General features: G+C 43.0%; 1 protein-coding gene across 1 annotated transcript; it reads left to right on the top strand.

Moving 5' to 3' along the window:
- The first annotated feature begins 5328 nt into the window (after positions 1-5328).
- On the top strand, positions 5329-12349 carry LOC124707299 (alpha,alpha-trehalose-phosphate synthase [UDP-forming] 1-like). Its single transcript, XM_047238959.1, has 17 exons — positions 5329-5827; positions 5939-6036; positions 6161-6549; positions 7215-7329; positions 7496-7597; positions 8250-8400; positions 8589-8677; positions 8777-8825; positions 8954-9054; positions 9222-9409; positions 9546-9663; positions 9950-10129; positions 10219-10341; positions 10418-10505; positions 10594-10724; positions 10809-10907; positions 11741-12349. Exons 1-17 carry the CDS (start codon positions 5344-5346, stop codon positions 12158-12160), a joined length of 2925 nt encoding a protein of 974 aa, XP_047094915.1. The 5' UTR covers positions 5329-5343; the 3' UTR covers positions 12161-12349.
- The last annotated feature ends 8586 nt before the right edge of the window (positions 12350-20935 follow it).

The following is a 20935-nucleotide window of genomic DNA, read 5'->3' as shown; positions in this document are numbered from 1 at the left end:
TCTGGTGTGGGGCGATCTCGGTGGCCTCTTATCTTATACATTTGATCTAGCTATCACCGCCATTGGACCTTGTTACACCAGAGCGAGAGGGCAGTCGTGCGGCCCTCTCTGGCGACAGCATGGCGGGTGCGGTGCGATGAGGTACTACGTTTTTTCAAGGAGACATAGTTTCACCTGCAGCCCGTAGTCTTGGGTGCCTAGAGGAGGGGTGGCTATTCATGCTGTTTTTCTTCATCTAATTTGTAGGAGGGGTTCCCACGTAAACTTCTATTTGGTTTGGCCATGGGACTTTATGTATAAAACGGGACCAAAATGTGTTTCGAGTGGGTGAATGCAAAAAAAAGGTGCAGTAGTACATAGTAGATGCAAGAAAGTACTCCAACATACTCCATATTACTACCTCTGTTTTAAGGAATAAAGTACCCTCGTTTTACGTGATTTTTATTTGACTAAAAATTACTTTAAATAGATAACATTATATGCATGAAATTAGTATCATTAAAGAGTTCTTTTTAATACGAATCCAACGATACTAATTACATATAATATAATCTATATTTTATTCCTTAATTTTTATGATTAAAGTTCGTCTTGAAATATGCGTGCGTCTTATTCCTTGAAACGGAGGTAGTATGAAGTTTGAATACGGACTGCAAAACAAACGGAATAGGGGTGGTGGCGCATAATACTCGTGAGGCTAGGCGACAACGTGTGAGCCGGAGAGCGGCTAAAGGGAGCTTTGGTGCCTGACCTGAGAGCTGAGCTGATGCCTGATAGAAGCATGCGGTACAACTGTACGTTGGCGCTAGCTAGGCTGCGAGCATCTTTCGTGGATCGCGATCTCGACTGAAAGAAAGAAAGGCCGATCGAGGTGAGGCGTAGGCTTCCCTCCGTCGGTCTCTCACGGGAAGTGCATGCAGCCGTGGACCCGTCCCATCCAGCTGCCTCGCCCTCCTGCCACCTCATCCTAGTGTGTTAGGGCCTTCACATGCATGATCGAGGTTGATCCTCCTAGTCCTATCGATCGCAGAGGCTGCCAGCCATAATTGATGCAACTTCTGTATCTACATATGTGTGAAAACTTGAGACTTGAGAGACCAATATATTGATGGTTTACTAGCTAGCTAGTGTGATTGTACTTGTGCAGTGTGCTGACAAGAGCATTGCCGAAATATAGTAATGCATCCGGTTCATTAGCATATACGTTTTGTGTTCACTAATGTAACACGTTTTGGAAAAATAAATAGATTTTAAGATTGAGTTTTATGATGTCTGATTAGATAGAATAGAGTGTTTAATTACAGAATTCTTTGCCGAGGACAAAAATAATGTAGCCAAAACAAGAAAACATGAGGTGCTAAAATTAAACCTACCTACGTGGCAGCTGCTAAGTCTCTGGGGTCTTGGTATGGGCCTAAGCCCTTTGCGAGATCTCCTCTGAGACCAAATGAGCCACCATGTATGGCCGCAGGGTTGCTTTGCGGAAGACCCGCCTATTCACGGTTGTTGGCCTACCGTCGTTGATGTAAATGACCAAAACGGGGAGGGGGGTGGGGTGTGAGGGGGCGCTCCAATGGTTCAATGGTGGTATTCCATTCAAAAGGAGGTGTTGGATCGTTTATGGGTGGATTATTCTGCAAAACTTCCAGACAGGGTCACGAGTTTGGCCACGGATCGTCAAAATATCAGTCGTTCAAGATATTTCCCTAAAGCGCCGGCCATGCAAAAAATCCTACACTTTAGCTCCACGTGCAAAACATAGTATTATTACAATGATGTGAGTAGTTTTCAATCGAGAGCGAGAACTAACTTAGTTCTGAGTCAAATGATGCATAACTAGAACCAATGACGAAACAAATCTAATGATCCGGAACAGTTTTCGTTAGTTGCATCCCCACTTACAGCCAATGAAAAACTCAGTTGCAACCACACTTGCAGCTGAAAAAAACTCAGATGCAAATCAACTTACAAGCCATATCACGAATCACGATGCAATCGGGAGCAAATAGATTATTATGTGAACCGGCTAGTTTGTTAGTTCAATACGATGCGTCCTACTGTTCTGTCAACTAACTCGAGTCGCTTACACGATCCTTTGTTTCTACGTGCGCGCGGCACCCTCTTGCCTGCAGCCAGCGTGGCGATGCTATGGCCATCCGTGCGTACATGCACGCGGGTTAAATAGCCTCCAAACACGCCCATATTGCCAGCCGTTCCATTCTGTTGTCATGTGTGGTGCATATGATGCTAAGCTAGCGAAAGGCAAAGCCACCACACGAATATTTGCATGACGTAAACAAATTCAGGAAGAAAAATCAAGGCATGGCTGTGACGCGCGCGCTTTCCAGCCGTCCGGTCGGTCGGTTTCCTCCGGTTAGCCGCCAAATGCTTAGCTGATCTACACTAGACTGAATTTGGCTGCACGCCTCGTCGCTTACGTTTCATGACTCTGCCTTGACGCCAAGGTGAGGTGAGCGATGCAGCGAACGACCGGAGGAGATCGACGAGAGAGCTCTGACGTGGCGGGCGGCGGCGCTGCTCGAGCCGCCGTGGTTCTTAACTTTTACACCGCTGCCGTCAGCATCCGGTACGTGCTCCGTCGCTTGATTTTTTTGTGAGCCGGACACACCCCATTATGGTTACACCCGGCTGACTGACCAGATAGACTAGATTCAACTGCGCACGCCTGGATCTCTACTACTTTCTCTATTTTTATTTACCCTGCGTTTTAATATTAGTCAAAGTAAAAAATATAAAAGGTTGACGAAAGATTTAACAAACAATATCAACATCCAATATTAAAACGCAGGGTAAATAAAAATAGAGGAAGTATATTTTTAAATATATTTTAGATAAAAATATAAATGGATATTTTAAGATATATTTTAGATAATAAATAGTTATATAAAATTTCAAATTTATATAATATAAAAATATATTTTAAGACGATTCTAATATTATTAATTTATATTTTAGATATTAATATTTTTCCTATATTTTTAATCAAACATTGTAAAATTTAACATTGACCAAACCTAGAATGCAAGGTAATTATGAATAGAGGGAGTATATTTCCTTCATTTTCACCATATCGGGGAAATTGTCAACTATGATTTCGCCGATTCCAATACAACCTGTTTCATGGATTATCAAAACACAAAATAGGAAAAAGAACACTTATTAATTGCTCCTTGAGTTTTGGAGGATTGTCATAATAGGAAGTTTTCTCTCCCTTTTTTTTTGCCCAACGATGCATTGGTCTATGTTTCACAGATTTCATTTCATCCACTCAAGCCTCTTTGTTACAACTATTTATTTTTCACGTCATGTCAGCTTCTGTATTACTAATCATTCTATTCAAGTTGTATTGAATTATGTCTCCTTATTTTTAGCTTTTGATTTCTATCATGATGAATTTAATCAGTTTGATCTTCTCTAAACGTAAAAATAAGTCTAGTCTATTGTGAGAAAATATTTCTTGTTTTTACCCAGTCACTTATATGATGCTGAAGTAATAAATACCAACTGAAGAAAAATACCCTTAAAAGAAATATTAGTGCATATAGCTAGTGGCTTGCGCGGAAATAAGGAACTAACAAACTAAAAAATAGCAACCATTTGATGAAAATCAAGATGTTAGTGAAAATGCATTATATTTAAAAACAGCTTAGTATCAGGCAACCCCTTAATTCCTTCACACATTATTAGAAGCAAAAAAAATGGTGGTTTGATTGTTATGACAACTCTATGTTTGCATTTGCTGACGAAACGGAAGAAAGAGTCTTTCTCAAAAGGCGGAACCCCAAAGTCAGATAATATGGCCCCTGTCACCACCCGAAGCGGTTTGGTTGATCACATCTCCATCAACCATCAAATAGTTTCGAGCTAGGCGTCCATGTTTTTTTATATTTTGCAAAGTTGTCAACGCGCCCCCAACCCCCACCCCCCTCGAAAACGTCAAAAATTTGACAGCATGATCCCCCTTCACTAACGCCAAGAACTCTATCCACCGATTTTTGGCATGTTTTTCTTATAAAACGGTCCAACTCTTTTTCGACCTAGTCAATGAATATGAATTGCCTAGGTTTGGAGGAAAAAACCCGTGAAAAACTGATAAAGTTGGCCTCTCTTTCTCCATCCTGGATCGGTTTGGTGGATCACCGCCGCATAAATCCACCAAACAGTTTTGAAACTATCATGTGTCTTTTTGAATTTAAAAGGGTCACATGGACAAGGCAATTTTTTCTAGTTATATATGGACACAAACTTCATAATCCGTCGAACCGTAGAATACACAATTGTTAGGTATGCAGTGAGATATTAAAAAAAATTCTACATGGATATGGATGTGGAAGGTATTCATAGCCCATATACTATGATATAGTGGAGGAAGAGAAATAAAAATTTCAGCTGTTGCTTACATTAAAACCCACCAGCTATGAAGTAAGTTGTCCAGGAGGGCGAATTTATCCGTTTCCTAAAGTGGAGGGCCGTTTTGCCTTTGTGTGTATGGTTGTTCATGGGCGAGCCGAGCTATGTGCTGGATTCCATCGCTCCCAATAAAAGCCCAATCGCTTCACCCCACCTGCGCATATCGGCCGTGCCGCAAGTTCTAGGCGTGACGTCCTTGTTGTGCATGTTGCATGCGCTACTGCCCCCCAGCCCCATCCCCGGAGCCAGCCTACCCCGCCGGCCCTGCCGCTCTGCTGTTATAACCTAGACGCGCCGCCGCGCGCCGCCATTGCGACCCAGCTCGGGGAAAGAGATCGCCGGTCCGACCGATCGGAGTCCGGTGAGTCGCCTGTCTTCTCTCTTTTCCGCTTGATTGTTTGCCCCGTGCGGCGGCGGCGCCTCGAGATCCGGCCAGGGTCGATGCCGGCGCCGGCGGCCGGAGGTTAGGGCACGCGTATCCGATCTTGGCAGATTGGCACATACTATTCCGGCGTAGCGCGGCGACGCGATCACGATCCGAGTTTGAGTTTTGATCGATGTGAAGTAATTTTCCAATAATTAATTTTAGATACTACTCCCACTGACCTCCGGGCCCATGACCGCACACACCGTACGACGGTTTAATCTGAGCGAGCGCCTACACGAGTCACACACGAACTCTCAGCACCACCAGAGGCAGCCAGCGGGGAGCCGGCGACGCAGTTAATAAGCCCGCGCCTCGGGACGTGCCGCCGCGCGATTCCGAGAGAGGCGCCGCCGCCACCGCGCGTAGCGTATCCCGTGATGAGACGTCCAGCGTCGTCCTGTCGCCGCCGAGCCGTTCCTCACCGCTTAATGCTGCAGGGCCGACGCGGCGTCTCGCGCGCGTTGGGGGATTAGTCGAGCCGGTGCATGAGCTCTGACGCCGCGGGCGTCCACCGCAGCGCCATCAGGAGAAGGGGCGACGACCCGGCCATGCCGACCCCAACTTCCAGCTCCGGCGCCTCCTCTCCCTTCTCCAGCGACGGCGGGACCGCCTCGCCGAACCGGATGCTCCGGGGCCGGCACCACCTCCTCTCCACGGCCGGCGACGCCATGGACACCGACGTCGCGCAACCCGCGGCCGCCTCCCTCATCGACTTCAGCGCCCAGCCGCCCGAGGCCGGCCACGCCAACAGCATGGACGACGCCGGCGGCGGCGGAGGCGCGTCGGGGGGCCTCGCCTCGCGCCCGCCGCTATCCGGCCCGCGCAGCGGCTTCCGCCGCCACGGCCTCCGCGGCATGAAGCAGCGCCTGCTCGTCGTCGCCAACCGCCTGCCTGTCTCCGCCAACCGCCGCGGCGAGGACCAGTGGTCCCTGGAAATCAGCGCCGGCGGACTCGTCAGTGCCCTCCTCGGTAATAACCAGAAACTCCCACCCTGCTCTCCCAATTGTGTTGTGCTGCAGCGATGCATGCAACTGAATCCTGCACTAACAGTTTGCTTACTCTAAATCTCTGACGCCGCAGGCGTTAAGGACGTCGACGCCAAGTGGATTGGCTGGGCGGGCGTGAACGTCCCCGACGAGGTCGGCCAGCGGGCGCTCACCAGAGCCCTCGCCGAGAAGGTTCGTTCGTTCACAATCTCCGACAGTTTCACCTGAACCAATAGAACAGTGCTTTCTGAACTTTTTGTGTCACCACTCTCCTAACTGAAACCATGTTTTTGCTGATCCATCCGAACAAAAACAGAGGTGCATTCCTGTCTTCCTGGACGAGGAGATCGTGCACCAGTACTACAACGGCTACTGCAACAACATCCTGTGGCCGCTCTTCCACTACCTGGGCCTGCCGCAGGAGGACAGGCTGGCCACCACGAGGAACTTCGAGTCGCAGTTCGACGCGTACAAGCGAGCCAACCAGATGTTTGCCGACGTTGTGTACGAGCACTACCAGGAAGGGGATGTGATCTGGTGCCACGACTACCACCTCATGTTCCTGCCCAAGTGCCTCAAAGACCATGACATCAACATGAAGGTTGGGTGGTTCCTGCACACGCCGTTCCCGTCGTCGGAGATTTACCGCACTCTGCCTTCTCGCTCGGAGCTGCTTCGTTCTGTGCTCTGTGCTGATTTAGTCGGGTGAGCATGCAATCTTGCTTTTCTCCTTTTTTTACATCTTGCTGATTTTGGGTGTGGAAGTACAGGTGTTTAGCTTATCTCCCCTTTGCTATGCTGAATTTACTCTTACGCATGTTTTGCCATCAAGCAAGCTCGATGACTTATTGACTTTGATTATTCGTTCTGTGCATGTAAGCTGTAGTGGGTAAACAACATTCTCTGATATCAGCTATTTTCCATGTAATAAAGCTACTTTTACAGAACTTTAGAATTGAATCAAATAATTTAGTTCAGAAGCTCAGAGAGTTATTAAGGTATAAAAATCAGGCAAAATTAGGCTGTCTAAACGACGAAATCCGACTTCTAGTTTTACAATCAGGAAACGCCTTTCTTGCATAAAAATACTTTTAGGCTGTGTATCTGTCAAGGAACCACTTTAGTGCTAATGCTGATGTTTCTCTCCCACTTTGACTTGTTTTTGCCTTCGTCTCACATAACCTCTGCTGTGAAGAATTTTGGTTGCAAATTTACATACTATTTTTATTTAGACTAATTTCTGATCCTCCAACAGAATCAGTTTTAAAAAATATAAATAAACAATGAGATACATTCTTTTAAATGCAGTTATAGATAATGATTTCTTCTTTATATGTTTTTTCTTAGTTCTTACTGGATTTCTTGTACAGATTTCATACGTACGATTATGCAAGGCATTTTGTGAGCGCATGTACCAGAATACTCGGACTCGAGGGTACCCCTGAAGGTGTGGAAGATCAGGGAAAGCTCACAAGGGTTGCAGCGGTACACATCACAACTCCTTTTATTATTAGCTAGTTTATTATCTGACATGTTTGGGATGCTTCATGTTCTTACCTTCTCCTCTCTCTAATTATGATGATTTATAAGCTATCCAATACTAGCTTGCAAATTGGATGCTTCTTTTGACTCACTTGGCTGAAATCTTCAGTTTCCTATTGGGATAGACTCTGACCGTTTCAAAAGAGCGTTGGAGCTTCCAGCAGTAAAAAGACATATCAACGAATTGACACAGCGATTTGCAGGAAGGAAGGTGAGAAGACAGTCATACGTCACTTGATTCTCCCAGATAAATTTAAAACATAACATCTTTTTCTCGGTTACGATATTACTTTTTTTGTGTGTATTAGTTCACCCAAATCTTTCATCTGAGTAACCTGAACTAAAAATATGGCAAGACCCATTATCAACATATAAACTTGCAAATAGAACTTTTAACTTGATGGCTTGATGTGGGCTCCTATGAAAATTGGTTTGACAACGGGATTAGACACGTGCGCTGTCTACATTAAATTCATGCATTCCGAGCTTATTCCAAATTAGTATTGAGATGCGATTTTATCTGGCTGATTACCCTAGTATGCTCTCAAATTGCTTCTCAAAGGCAAGTTTGGTCATACTGGGCCTCTTCTTTTGGCTGATGGGATACTGCTATTGTTTACTTGAACTTTCCTAGTCCACCTGCTACTTCTTACTGGTTCAAACTTATAAGTGCTCCCCCGAGGTCACTATTAAAATTTCAGGCCCATTCTTATTATTACAGCATTAATTTTTTATTTGCAAACCCACAAAACTTAGTATCGATCTCCTTTTATTTTGAATTGCCCTCTTTTGGTTGAAATTTATTAATTTATTGATGTATTTTATGGGCTTACCTACTATTTTGTTCCTGACTGTTGTGATAGGTAATGCTTGGTGTTGATCGACTTGACATGATTAAAGGAATTCCACAAAAGATTTTGGCCTTTGAAAAATTTCTTGAGGAAAATCCTGAATGGAATGATAAAGTGGTTCTACTTCAAATCGCGGTCCCAACAAGAACTGATGTCCCTGAGTGTAAGAACATTTCTGTATTTTTGGCCGCCACTGCATATATCTCTGGCAGAGTACAGCATATGTTTCACTTATGATTTGTTCACATGCATGCTTTTGAATGTATCAGCTTGCTGACTTATTTCAAAAATATCATTCTTAAATTATATGTTTTTTGTAGTTTTAATAGTACTTTCTCATTCCTTGAGCAGATCAGAAGCTTACAAGCCAAGTGCACGAAATTGTTGGGCGCATAAATGGACGATTTGGAACATTAACTGCTGTTCCTATTCATCATCTGGTTAGTTTTTCGATAGTTATTTGTGCTATCTATGACCAACTTTAAGTGTGAAACTCTCTGAAGCAAACTGTTTCATCTAACATAATGTGCTCCTTGCAGGATCGATCTCTTGACTTCCATGCCTTGTGTGCTCTTTACGCAGTCACAGGTAACTCTAGGCAGCTCTCTTGATACTAAAAATTGTGGACTTAATTAGCACTCTTTCGTCAAAATATTCTATGAGCACTTCAGTGCTTTTATCAAGCTTGAGTTGTGCATTTCCTCTGTTTTTCTTAGATGTGGCTCTTGTAACATCACTGAGAGATGGCATGAATCTTGTAAGCTACGAATATGTTGCATGTCAGGGATCAAAAAAAGGAGTTCTGATATTAAGTGAGGTAACTGATCATCTATGATTTTTAATAATATCGTTTGCATCTAAATTTAGTCTGTAATATATTTCTGTGTGCATGCCTATACATTTTCTTTTGCACACATTCCCGGATTCCCCCTCGTCAAAATATGTGTGAGTTTTGTTCATACATTGCTGTCACTGCAATTTCAGTTCGCTGGTGCAGCACAATCTCTTGGTGCTGGTGCCATTCTTGTAAATCCCTGGAATATTACAGAAGTGGCAGACTCAATAAATCATGCTTTGACGATGACATCTGATGAGAGAGAGAAACGACACAGGCATAACTATGCTCATGTAACAACTCATACTGCACAAGATTGGGCTGAAACTTTTGTATGGTGAGGAGCTCTTTTCCACTTCGTCTCATTTGTAGTTTGGTTTAAGTTCTTAGTATTTTAGATGCTGTTCTTTAATTGTAGATGTTGTTAGCGTCTCTCAGACTTTATGGTAATCACTCTATTACTTTGCATGTAGTGAGCTAAACGATACAGTTGCTGAAGCTCAGATGAGAACAAGACAAGTTCCTCCTGTTCTTCCTAGTCGAACAGCTATTCAGCAATATCTGCAGTCCAGAAATCGTCTACTTATATTGGTAAAACCATATTTCTTATTTTCTATTGATATTTGTCACGAAGTTGCTTATACTGGCATTTATTGGGGTACTGTATTCATAAACTGCTCATTTACTCGTTAACAGTAACTTATCTACACCGTGAAATGTTACACAGGAATCTATTTGTTTTCCTTGCATTTTGAACTACTTAATGAATTGCATCTACAAATAATATTTAGTTTTTCTTTCATAGTACAGTTAACTTAGCAATCAATTAGCATATAAACATTGCATTTCCTGTTTTTGAACCTATAACTGAATGTAGGGTTTCAATTCAACATTGACTGAGCCAGTTGAATCCTCTGGGAGAAGGGGCGGTGATCAAATCAAGGAGATGGAACTCAAGTTGCATCCTGACTTGAAGGGTCCTTTGAGAGCCCTCTGTGAGGATGAGCGCACTACAGTTATTGTTCTTAGTGGAAGCGACAGGAGTGTTCTTGATGAAGTAATACTAGTACTCCTGTCTTTCATTAAGATGCGATTAGTAATTACTGTATTTGTTATAAAAATTAACATATCTTCTCCCCTGTGCAGAATTTTGGAGAATTTAACTTGTGGTTGGCAGCAGAGCATGGAATGTTTTTACGCCCAACTGATGGTGAGTGGATGACAACAATGCCAGAGCATCTGAATATGGATTGGGTTGACAGTGTAAAGGTATATCTATTTGATGAAAAATGCCCGGCTGTAACCATTTAATGTATGCCGTCTCACACCATCTACACTTTTCCAGCATGTTTTTGAATATTTCACGGAAAGAACCCCAAGATCTCATTTTGAACATCGTGAGACATCATTTGTATGGAATTACAAGTATGCTGGTAAGTGTTCAGAGTCCCATGCATAGTTTTTGTTCTTTCTTTGAATAATTAAAATATCCAATACTATTTGCACTTGCCTGTTGCGAAGATGTTGAGTTTGGAAGGCTCCAAGCAAGAGATATGCTGCAGCACTTGTGGACAGGTCCAATCTCAAACGCAGCTGTGGATGTTGTTCAAGGTAGTCGGTCAGTTGAAGTTCGGTCTGTTGGAGTTACAAAGGTTAGTCTGATGATGAAAAGTTTTTACATTATTTACTTATTTAGCTAATTGATATTTCTACCATATTTTTGATTCGTTTTGTAGGGTGCTGCAATTGATCGTATTTTAGGAGAGATAGTTCATAGCAAAAGCATGGTTACTCCGATTGACTATGTACTATGTATAGGCCACTTCCTCGGAAAGGTAATTCTGCACTGACTTTAGCTCGGACTCCTTTCTACTACCTCTGGTCCTATTTAATCGCCACGGGTCTACCCATGCGATACACTAGCTTTTGCTCCCTTCCGCGTCGATTTAATCTGACCGGAGGGAGTAGTAGTTTAGTGTGTATAACAGTAGGAAAATGATGATCTTTTAAATGAATAAACGAACTACAGAAATTAAATCTATCATTTGTTTGTACACAATGATCTCATAATATCAATATATAGTGTTTTTGCTGAAGAAGTTTCAATTAAATTAAAAGTTGAGGAAGGGAATCTTAGGAAATTTCTTTGGTAGTCTAATCCTTCCTTTTACCCACTGCAGCAAAGTGTAAAATACACACTTACAAACCTGCTGTTTGCAAATAGAACAATGAAACCCTAATTGACTAAAAGATACATGCTTATGAATGTAACAATAATGCAGAAGTTCAAACAAATCAACAAAGTCCTAGCAGATATTCTGCAGATTCAACTGGTTTGCAAGTGCTCTGCTCGCTAAGAATTTGAATATGCATTCAAATTCATATCACACATTCAGGAACTTTTCATTTTGCCGATAATTCATTTTTACAGGAATCTAACTATAAATGGTTTAAGAAGTTCATTTTGTATCACTGTACATGCTTTTAGAATCCTGTGGAAATTCATCTATCGTTTATTGTTTGGTTTTGTCAGTAACAAAGCCTTCTTTTATTCCTATTGAACATCGTTGAGTTTAATGATGAATCATTCAAGAAGTTCAATTTCAATTGGAAATTCACCTATTTAGTTTTTTCTTGGGTTTTGTTCATAACGTCCATTTTTTTTCAGGATGAGGACATCTATGTATTTTTCGACCCTGAGTACCCTTCTGAATCCAAAGTAAAACCAGACGGTGCCTCAGTATCTGTCGACAGGAGGCAGAACGGACGGCCATCTAATGGCCGAAGCAATTCCAGAAACTCCCAGTCAAGGGCACAGAAATCACAGGCTGCGCCTGAGAGGTCATCTTCGTCAGGCCACGGGGCCGCAAACAGCCACCACGACTGGCGTGAAGGGTCTTCGGTCCTCGACCTGAAGGGCGACAACTATTTCTCCTGCGCAGTTGGGAGGAAGCGTTCAAATGCTCGTTACCTGCTGAACTCATCTGAAGACGTTGTCTCCTTCCTCAGAGAGATGGCGGAATCAACCACACCTCGCGCTGGCTTCCAGCCTGGCGCTGCTGATTACATGTTCATGGATAGGCAGTAAATAAATTTTCGCTACTACTAATCACCCGGGCTTCGTCAGAGTTAACCCTCAATAACATTATTTGTTATATGCGCGCCGGAGCTACCACCGTAGCTGGTCAGCCGGCGTGGTGTACAATCCTGTACAAAAATATAAGCTCATGTTAAAACTGCGAGATGGCAGCAAACGGAAAGGGGAGAAATGGTTTAGGGCCTGTTTGGTTCCCAGCCACACTTTGCCAAGCCTAATTTTGGCAAGTGTGGCAGCCACAAAAGTGTGGTTAGGATTTTGGAAGCCACAAAGTGTGGCTAAAATTGACAAAAATTCACTCTATGATAAGTGGGCCATATTGATAGTGATGTGTGCAGCTCTAAAGTGTGGCAAAAACCAAACACATGTTAAATTGCCAAATTTTGGCTTGGCAAAGTGTGGCTGGGAACCAAACAGGCCCTTAGAGAGCTGAGAATGCCTCGGCTACTGGTGGGTTTTGTGGACGTATGTTGGAAGACGTTGACGCTCTGTGAGATCCAAAGAGATAGTCTTAGGCGTAATCGAAATAATGGTTACATTTGACGGCTAATTTATGGTTTCTGGAAGCTCTGCACCTATGCTCTTGACTTTCCATTAAACAGGCTTAACATTTTATCATTTGCACTACAGTATTATTTTGGATTGGTGATCCTTGGCACTGTTTTTAAGCAGAGGTAACTGCTGTACAAGAACTTGTCACCGGGTGCATTTTTGGGCGGTACAAAACGTTGTGTACAATGTGCATAGCTCATACGGAGTACAATTGAATGTGGAGGCGACACTTGTCCATATCCAGGTGGGAAGTGTGATTTTTCGCAGGAGCACAAACGAAAAAAGAAATAGTAGACAGGTCCCTCTTTCCCGTAGCACGGAAAATTTGCAAAACGGTCCCGTCTTCTCTTGGCGAGGATGCAGGCATTGATTTGGAGATGGCAACTACTTTGGCCTGATTTAGTAGAGAATGGCCGATGATCCTAGCTGGCGACAGTGGCGTGAAGAAGCTCTGCACTACAGCGGCACACACCCTTCTCTGCCTGTTCTCTCCGCCGAGGGAGCGTCGTGGCCATTGACGACGCCCTCCTCAAGTTCTAGGTCATGTGCAAAAGATTAGATGCGCAAAATTAGTCGAGAACATCATTGTAGTTCTTAGGGAATCATTTGCCGAAGGTTTTGACAGATATGGTGGGTTGGCGACAATTAAAGTTGATAAGCAAAGTTTCGATTTTTTTGGATGAACACGTCGATGTAGAATCGATGAATGATTTTGTTCCAGTGTTGGTATTGTATTAGCAACATTGGTGTAGTAATTGAGGATTAGATTCACAGTTTAGCCCAAAATTGAAGATACACAAGTTAACTGAACATCAAGGTTGCACTGTTAACTGGATTTTGACATTTGCATTTTACCCTAAATTTAACACATGGAGTTTGAGTTGTGTGATGTACATTTGTAAAATAAATTTGCATGTACTTGAGATGGTAATGAAATACAAAATACTATTTTTTTCATGGTTTCTTGCACAAGACTATTTATGAAATGATTTTTCCGTGGAGTTGGATCACAATGGTTTTTTCCTGTAGCACAATATGTTAGTGGGTCTGTGGATTTTTTAACAACTGCAACACTAATACATCCTCAATTCTATGGCTCGATGATTTTGTTAAGCAAGGAGGGAATGAGATGACTAATAAAACTGGTGTGCTCCTACGAGTGACATGAGATATGACCTATGTCCAATTGAGAATGATACTCGCATAGTTGCAATGATGGCTGCTGTGAGAGAAGTCAAGACATTATCCATTATGTTGGATCATAACAATTTCTTGCAGGTTCTCAGGTCCAATGCCATTGTTCCAACTCCAAGTAAATACATGGGAGATGGAGCCGAGGAAGATAAAGACAAAGAGAGTGATGAACTGTCTACCTCCTCTTTAGTATTGTCAGCAGCATAGTTAGAGGGTGAAGATGAAGAAGATGGTGACAATGACTTTTATGACGATGATTTTGATGCAGAAGATGGTGATGATGATATGTTTCTAGATAACATTGACAAGGATGTTAATGCCAATAATGAGTGCACCGAGATAGTTTAGGTTGAGGATGATGCTGGCCTTGATCGTGATGATTTGAAACCGACAAAGGAGTAGCACAAGCTACTGGAGTACAAGTTCAAAGAATTCAACCCTGAAGTTGACATGGAAACACATGTCTTCAAAGTAGGCATGTTATTTTCTATCATGGTAGAATTTAGGAAGGCTTTGCCAATATATGGTGTTAATGAGAGAGTTAAGATAAGGAAGTCAAGAAATAAAGAAACTAGGCTTGATGCTCACTGTGAGGAAGGATTTCCTTGGATGATTAAGGTTTCGGAAGAGAAAATGGAGGGAGCCATTGTAGTGAGAAAACACTGTAGTGAGCACACTTGTGAGAGGTACTGGGAACTGAAGGCACTGATATCTCCTTTCCTCAATCAAATCTTCATTGATGAGTTCAGAGTTAACCAGAAACTGGGCTTGCAAGCATTTGCAGCAAAAGTTCAAAGAAAATTAAATATGTGCCCAAACATATATAAATTGGGCAGAGCAAGAAAGACAACACTTAACATAATTCATGGTGATGAAAAAGAGGAGTTTGCGTTGTTGTGTGACTATGGCCAAGAGCTGAGGAGATCAAATCCCGACTCTAGATTTTTCCTAAGCACAAATCAAATTAAAGAAAATGCAGATCTTATTCCAAAGGAGCATCTGGCTACATTGTATTGGTCATATGATGCATGTAAGAGGGGTTTCTTGGAAGAATGCAGGCCTATCATATGCATAGATGGATGTCACATTAAAACAAGATACAAAGGGAATTTGTTGACCGCAGTTGGTATTGATCCAAATGATTGCATATATCCTATTGCAATAGGACTAGTAGAAGTTAAGTGCACTAGCTCATTGGAATAGTTCTAGACAAAATTATGGGATGATTTAGGAATTACAAATAGAGGGCCCCTTTCACGATCATGAGTGGCAGGCCTGTTTTATTCATATTGCACATAAATCGTCTGGCATACTTGCTATAGATTTACCTAGTACATACACCATACACATAGTGATACACCAAAGTACTACACTGCTCAAACATCAGCCTTGCCCTTGCCCTTAACATTTATTGCATGTTTGACCCTCTTTTGGACAGCATGCCCTTTTTATCATGCACAAGATCACTCCAAGTGTCACCTTTTCCTCAAGATTTGGTGGCACATAGTAGAGCAGCAGCTCAATGGGTCCTCTCTCCTTTAACTGGTGCCTCACAAAGCTATTGTTTCTACGAAGAGGTCTTGGTGTTTTCTGTGCCATAATCGATGTGCACACATGTACTTCACGTAGCTACTTCAATCCTATCCCTAAAACATACTGCTGCTTCTTCCCTCTCTTGCATACTTCTTCTATGATACACTAGCAACTCCTTATCTGCCACGCTGCTCCTGGAGACAGAGGAAATCTTGGAAGTAGAGACACCCCTGGACCCAGAGGCACTCCTGGAGCCAGTGCTCCTCCTCCTCCTCTTTGCACTCCACGAAAGACTATCCATGCCTACTACTTTGGTGTACTTCGGTGAATAAGAGTATGACCATATTAAGCTGGATGAGACAGAAAGAAGACAAGGCAAACTGCACACATGGTTAATAGTATATGCATTGGACAATGACATGGGTTTTCAGTTCCGAGTCACTTTTCTTGCACTGATGTCACTCTGCCATGCCAAAAAAAATCACAAAAGAGAAAAACATATTCTGCACATTGGACACTACTTTTATGTCGACATCACTGCCACATTCTCCACAATTGGCACTAATTTATGTTTTGTTTCTTCGCATTTTTACGGGAGCTCATAAATGTAGTGCATAAGGTGTTTCCTAATTCAGAACATATACATTATGTGAGAAAATTTTATCAGAACTTCCATAAAAAACACAAAGGCCAAACTCTGGAAAATGATTTATGGGTAGTAGCAAAGTCTACTAATATTCCAAGTTGGGAGAGAAATTTGGAGAAAATAAAAGTGCAAAGTGAACCTGCACATGCATGGGTTGATGAAATGCTGCCAAATACTTGGATTAAAGATTTCTTCAATGAATTTCCTAAATGTGACATGCTACTGAATAGTCATTCTAAAGTATTTAATATAATATGTATGAGTTTCCTACAGTTTGTCCCTCTTGCTTGTCAAATTCCATGAATGACAAAATCAATGTTATCTAGCTTATTTTACAATTTATCTTGCTTGTTTTCTAGCTACATATTTGAGGCAAAGGAGTTTTCTGTACTATCAATGTTGGAAACCATTTTCAACAAGATCATGCGCAGAAATGTAGGTAAGCAGAAAGAGGTAGACACATGGCATGGTACTCTCTGCACCATGATAAAGGAAAAGATTGAGAAAATGATATAATGGGCAAAGAAGCTTGGAGCTTCATGCTGGTAATGGAGTGTATCATGTTACATCACATGAATTTGAAAAAATATACAATGTGGACATGGTCAGTAGACATGAGAGGACAATTGACAGTAATCCCTTGTCACCATGTAATTGCTTGGTGTACGATAGATAGGCTCCAAGTGGACAAGCTTGTGCACAACTGTTACACCATAGAAACCTACAAAATATCTTATGCATATAATTTGACTCCTCTCAAATCAATGGTACATTGGGAAACGATGAATGTAGTAACTATTCACCCTCCACTCTACACCAAAGTAATGGGCATGCCAAAAAATCGAAGGAAAAATCCACAATACAAGGAGAAAGATGGAGTGAAATTCATCACAAAGGCATGCATGACTATGCACTGTTGTGTCTGTGACAACCCCAACCACAACAAGAAAGGACATGCCAAGTGGGTACTGGAGTAACTGAATGGAGATGTCAATGTTCCTGATGAGGATGGGTATGTGAATGATTCTTATATAATGCAGGTACATTGGAAAACCCATAAAATAGATAGCTATTGTTCATAATAGAATTTACATTTAATGCATTTGATTTACTATTTGGCAACACTTGATTCCTATTACTTGAAACCCAAGAAATTATCCAATGCATCAAATGAGAAGCATGGTTTATCAGATGGGACAAGAGGGTGTTAACTCCTGTCTTTTCTTCATTTTGTAATGAAAATTCAATTTTGCCGCTTAAGCTATATTTTCTACTCATAATGTTTAACAGGCTACAACTCATTTCCCTATCCCAAGAGTACAACAACCTTTACCTGAAGAAAGCATATTTGTGGTGGCTGCAAAGGCTAAAGTGCCACCTACAAGGGTGATCTGTGCCCAAACAAAAGGAGGCTCATCTAGCTTGCAAGTTTTAGTTCATTCCTCAACTTTGGAGATTTTATCTATCAATTTTGTGAACACTGGAATTTAATCAGTGCTACCTTATGTTGCAACCCTTTCAAGTTTGTATGACTTGAATGCTATCTATATGCAATTGAAATTATGAAAAAAGCATAATTACTCCACGAGCAAACATAGGCATATCCATCCTACATATTATGACAACTATCCCCTGATGATCATAGCAAGATAAGCATACACCAGTACACAAATAGAGAAAGTACACACTATTATCATTTCCCTCCAATCCTTGTTTCCAAGCTGATTGATACGTTGCAAACGTATCTATAATTTTTGATGCTCCATGCTTGTTTTATCAATTGCTATATGTTTTGTTTACACTTCGTTGCACTTTTATACATTTTCTGGCACTAACCTATTAACAAGATGCCACAGTGTCAGTTCCCTGTTTTCTGTTGTTTTGTATTTCAAAAAATTTGTACAGGAAATATTCTCGAAATTGGACGAAACAAAAGCCGAAGTCAATATTTTTCTGTAACGAAGACAGAGTCCAGAGGGGAGACGAAGAGGAGGCGCATGGCGGCCACACCTACCCTAGGCGCGGCTTGGCCCTGGCCCGCGCCTAGGCATGGTGTGGGACACCCAGGCGGCCACCGACCTCGCCCTTCCGCCTATAAATTCCCTTCGACGCAAAAATCCTGAATCAATCAGCCTTAGCCCATGAAAAGTTCCGTAGCTCCGCCACCGCTGCAGACAAGATCCGGGGGACAAAAGTCTCTATTCCGGCACCCTGCCGAGACGGATAATTGCCCTCGGAGCCATCTCGATCGACTCCACCGCCATCTCCATCGCCGTTGCTGACTCCCATGATGAGGAGGGAGTAGTTCTTCCCCGGGATTGAGGGCTCTACCGGTAGCTATGTGGTTTATCTCTCTCTTCCATGGTGTGATCTTTATGTGATCATGAGCTTTGTAATCTAGATGTTGTTATGCTATTCAAGTGGATTTTACTTATGTGATCTCCGGAGACTCCTTGTCCCACGTGTATAAAGGTGACAGTGTGTGCACCGTGTGGGCAGGGGCGGGCCCACTTCAATTCAAAGGTATTCAAATGCATACCCAATTTTTTTGACAAAAAACTACATATATACAGTGCAAAGGGGGTATATGTATGAAAAAAGAAAAGAATAAGCCACGTAACATGTATACTCGTTCTAAACCAGAAGTAATCCAACTTCTCTATCGTGGGATTCGTGGCCCAACTAAGTTTGGCCCATGCGACCACGCCCACAGGCACGCGCAGCGCCAGACTTCGAAAACTAATCGTCTGGTGATTCGCGAAAGTTCCACTTTCCAATCGCCCCTGATTCCCCAGCAAGCTCTCGGTCGATTGAACCCTAGACCGCGGCGACCGGGTGACGAAGGGATCACCACCAGGCAGAGGTCGTACCTCCGACCTCCACCGCTCATCATCTCCACGACTCCACGCGCTGCTGTAGTCTGCTCGACTCCCAAGGTGATCCATTGAACCTGTTGTTGTACTTGCGCCGGCGCTGCTTTTGCACCGCTAAATCACTCATAGATTGAACCCTGAAAGTTTTTGTTGCCTGGATAGAACTTGGTCCTCTGTTTGGACCGCGCTGCAGATACCTTGAATTGTCTGAAATTCTTAACCATTTGTTGAGGTACAGTAAAAATTCAGGCCACCTTCTATTCTCCGATTGAATTAGCTCGAAATTAGTACAACATTTTACAATTATAGAATTATATGATTCAAAAACTTGGCTTTGGAGGCTCCAACTGTTTCATAGTATGCATGCCAAAACTTGGCTTTGGAGCAAAACAAAATGGACCCTTTTAAAATTTGAATACACACTCTCAAAATCCTGGGCCCGCTGCTGCGTGTGGGTCTCTTAGGCTATATTTCATAGAATACTTGTTCACTGAATTATGATTTGAGTTGGATGTCTCTATGAAATTGTGGTGTTAGTACCTCCTATGAATGCTCAAAGTGACAGCGTGGGGTGTTCATTAGTACTTGGGAATACATCTTTAAGGTTTGCTTTTGCAGGCTTACGCGGTGAATTAGTGTTCGTCATGATGGGGTTCGTTGCATAGAAAACAAAAAATTTCCTACCGCAAAGACGAATAAATCCAAGATCTAATCTATGGAACACCCAGGATCTAATCTACAAGATCGGAGCAACGAGATGGAGATGAGACTAACCCTCGAAGATTCCAAAGCCTAAGAGATTAATCTCGTTGTTGGTGTAGACGATCGTCACCGGTGCTGCAATCCGGCAGCACTTCCGTACTCGGTCGCGCGTACGGTGTCGATGAAGCCCTTCCTCTCCCCGTTCCAGCGGGCAGCGGAGGTGTGGTAGATCTTCTCCAAGTTCCAGCAGCACGACGGCGTGGTGGTGGTGGTGGAGGAAGAAAAGCTGCAGGGCTTCGCCAAGCCGGAACAACGTATGGTGGAGGAGAGAGGCGGCCAGATGAGGGGGCTAATGATGGGGTGGTGGCCGGCCACCCCCTCCCCTCTTTATATAGGGGGCCAGGTCGGCTGGGGTGGCCCCCTTTCCCATCTAGGGTTAGGGGGCGGCGGCCAAGTGGGGGGAAGAGAGATTTCTTCCCCCCAAGTTGATCCCCCCTAGGGTTTTGGGGAAACCCTAGGGGTTGGCCCGCCTGGGCCTTGGGGGGCATGTGCCCCCGGCCCATTGGGCCAGGGAGCATCCCCTCGGCCCATTCTAGCCCTCCTAGATCGTGGGACCCATGGTGGACCCCTTTGGAACCTTCTAGAACCTTCCAGTCTTCCACCGGAAAAATCCCGAACTTTTCCGAAACCCAGAAATCAACTTCCCTTATATGAATCTTATTCTCCGGACTATTCCGGACCTCCTCGTGACATCCTGGATCCCATCCGAGACTCCGAACAAACTTCGTCTCCATACCATATTCAAATCTACTTATGCGACATCGAACCTTAAGCGCGTCAACCTACGGTTCGCGAACTATGCAGACATGGTCGAGACTCCTCTCCGAGCAATAACCAATAGCGGGATCTGTAGATCCATAATGGCTCCCACATATTCAACGATGACTTAGTGATCGATTGAACCATTTACATACGATGCCGATTCCCTTTGTCACACGATATTTTAATTGTCCGAGGTTCGATCATTGGTATCTCCATACCTTGTTCAACCTTGTTACCGACAAGTACTCTTTACTCGTACCGTGGTATGTCATCTCTTATGATCAAATCATATTCTTGCAAGATAATCAGACGACATTCCACCGAGAGGGCCCAGAGTATATCTATCCGTCATCAGGATGGACAAATCCCACTATTGATCCATATGCCTCAACTCACACTTTCCAAATACTTAATCCCATCTTTATAACCACCCATTTACGCAAT

This window comes from Lolium rigidum, chromosome 4 (assembly GCF_022539505.1).
Source record: "Lolium rigidum isolate FL_2022 chromosome 4, APGP_CSIRO_Lrig_0.1, whole genome shotgun sequence".
Classification (NCBI taxonomy): domain Eukaryota; kingdom Viridiplantae; phylum Streptophyta; class Magnoliopsida; order Poales; family Poaceae; genus Lolium; species Lolium rigidum.
The sequence above is the reverse complement of the archived record's forward strand: the minus strand, read 5'-3'. Positions and strand labels throughout refer to the sequence as shown.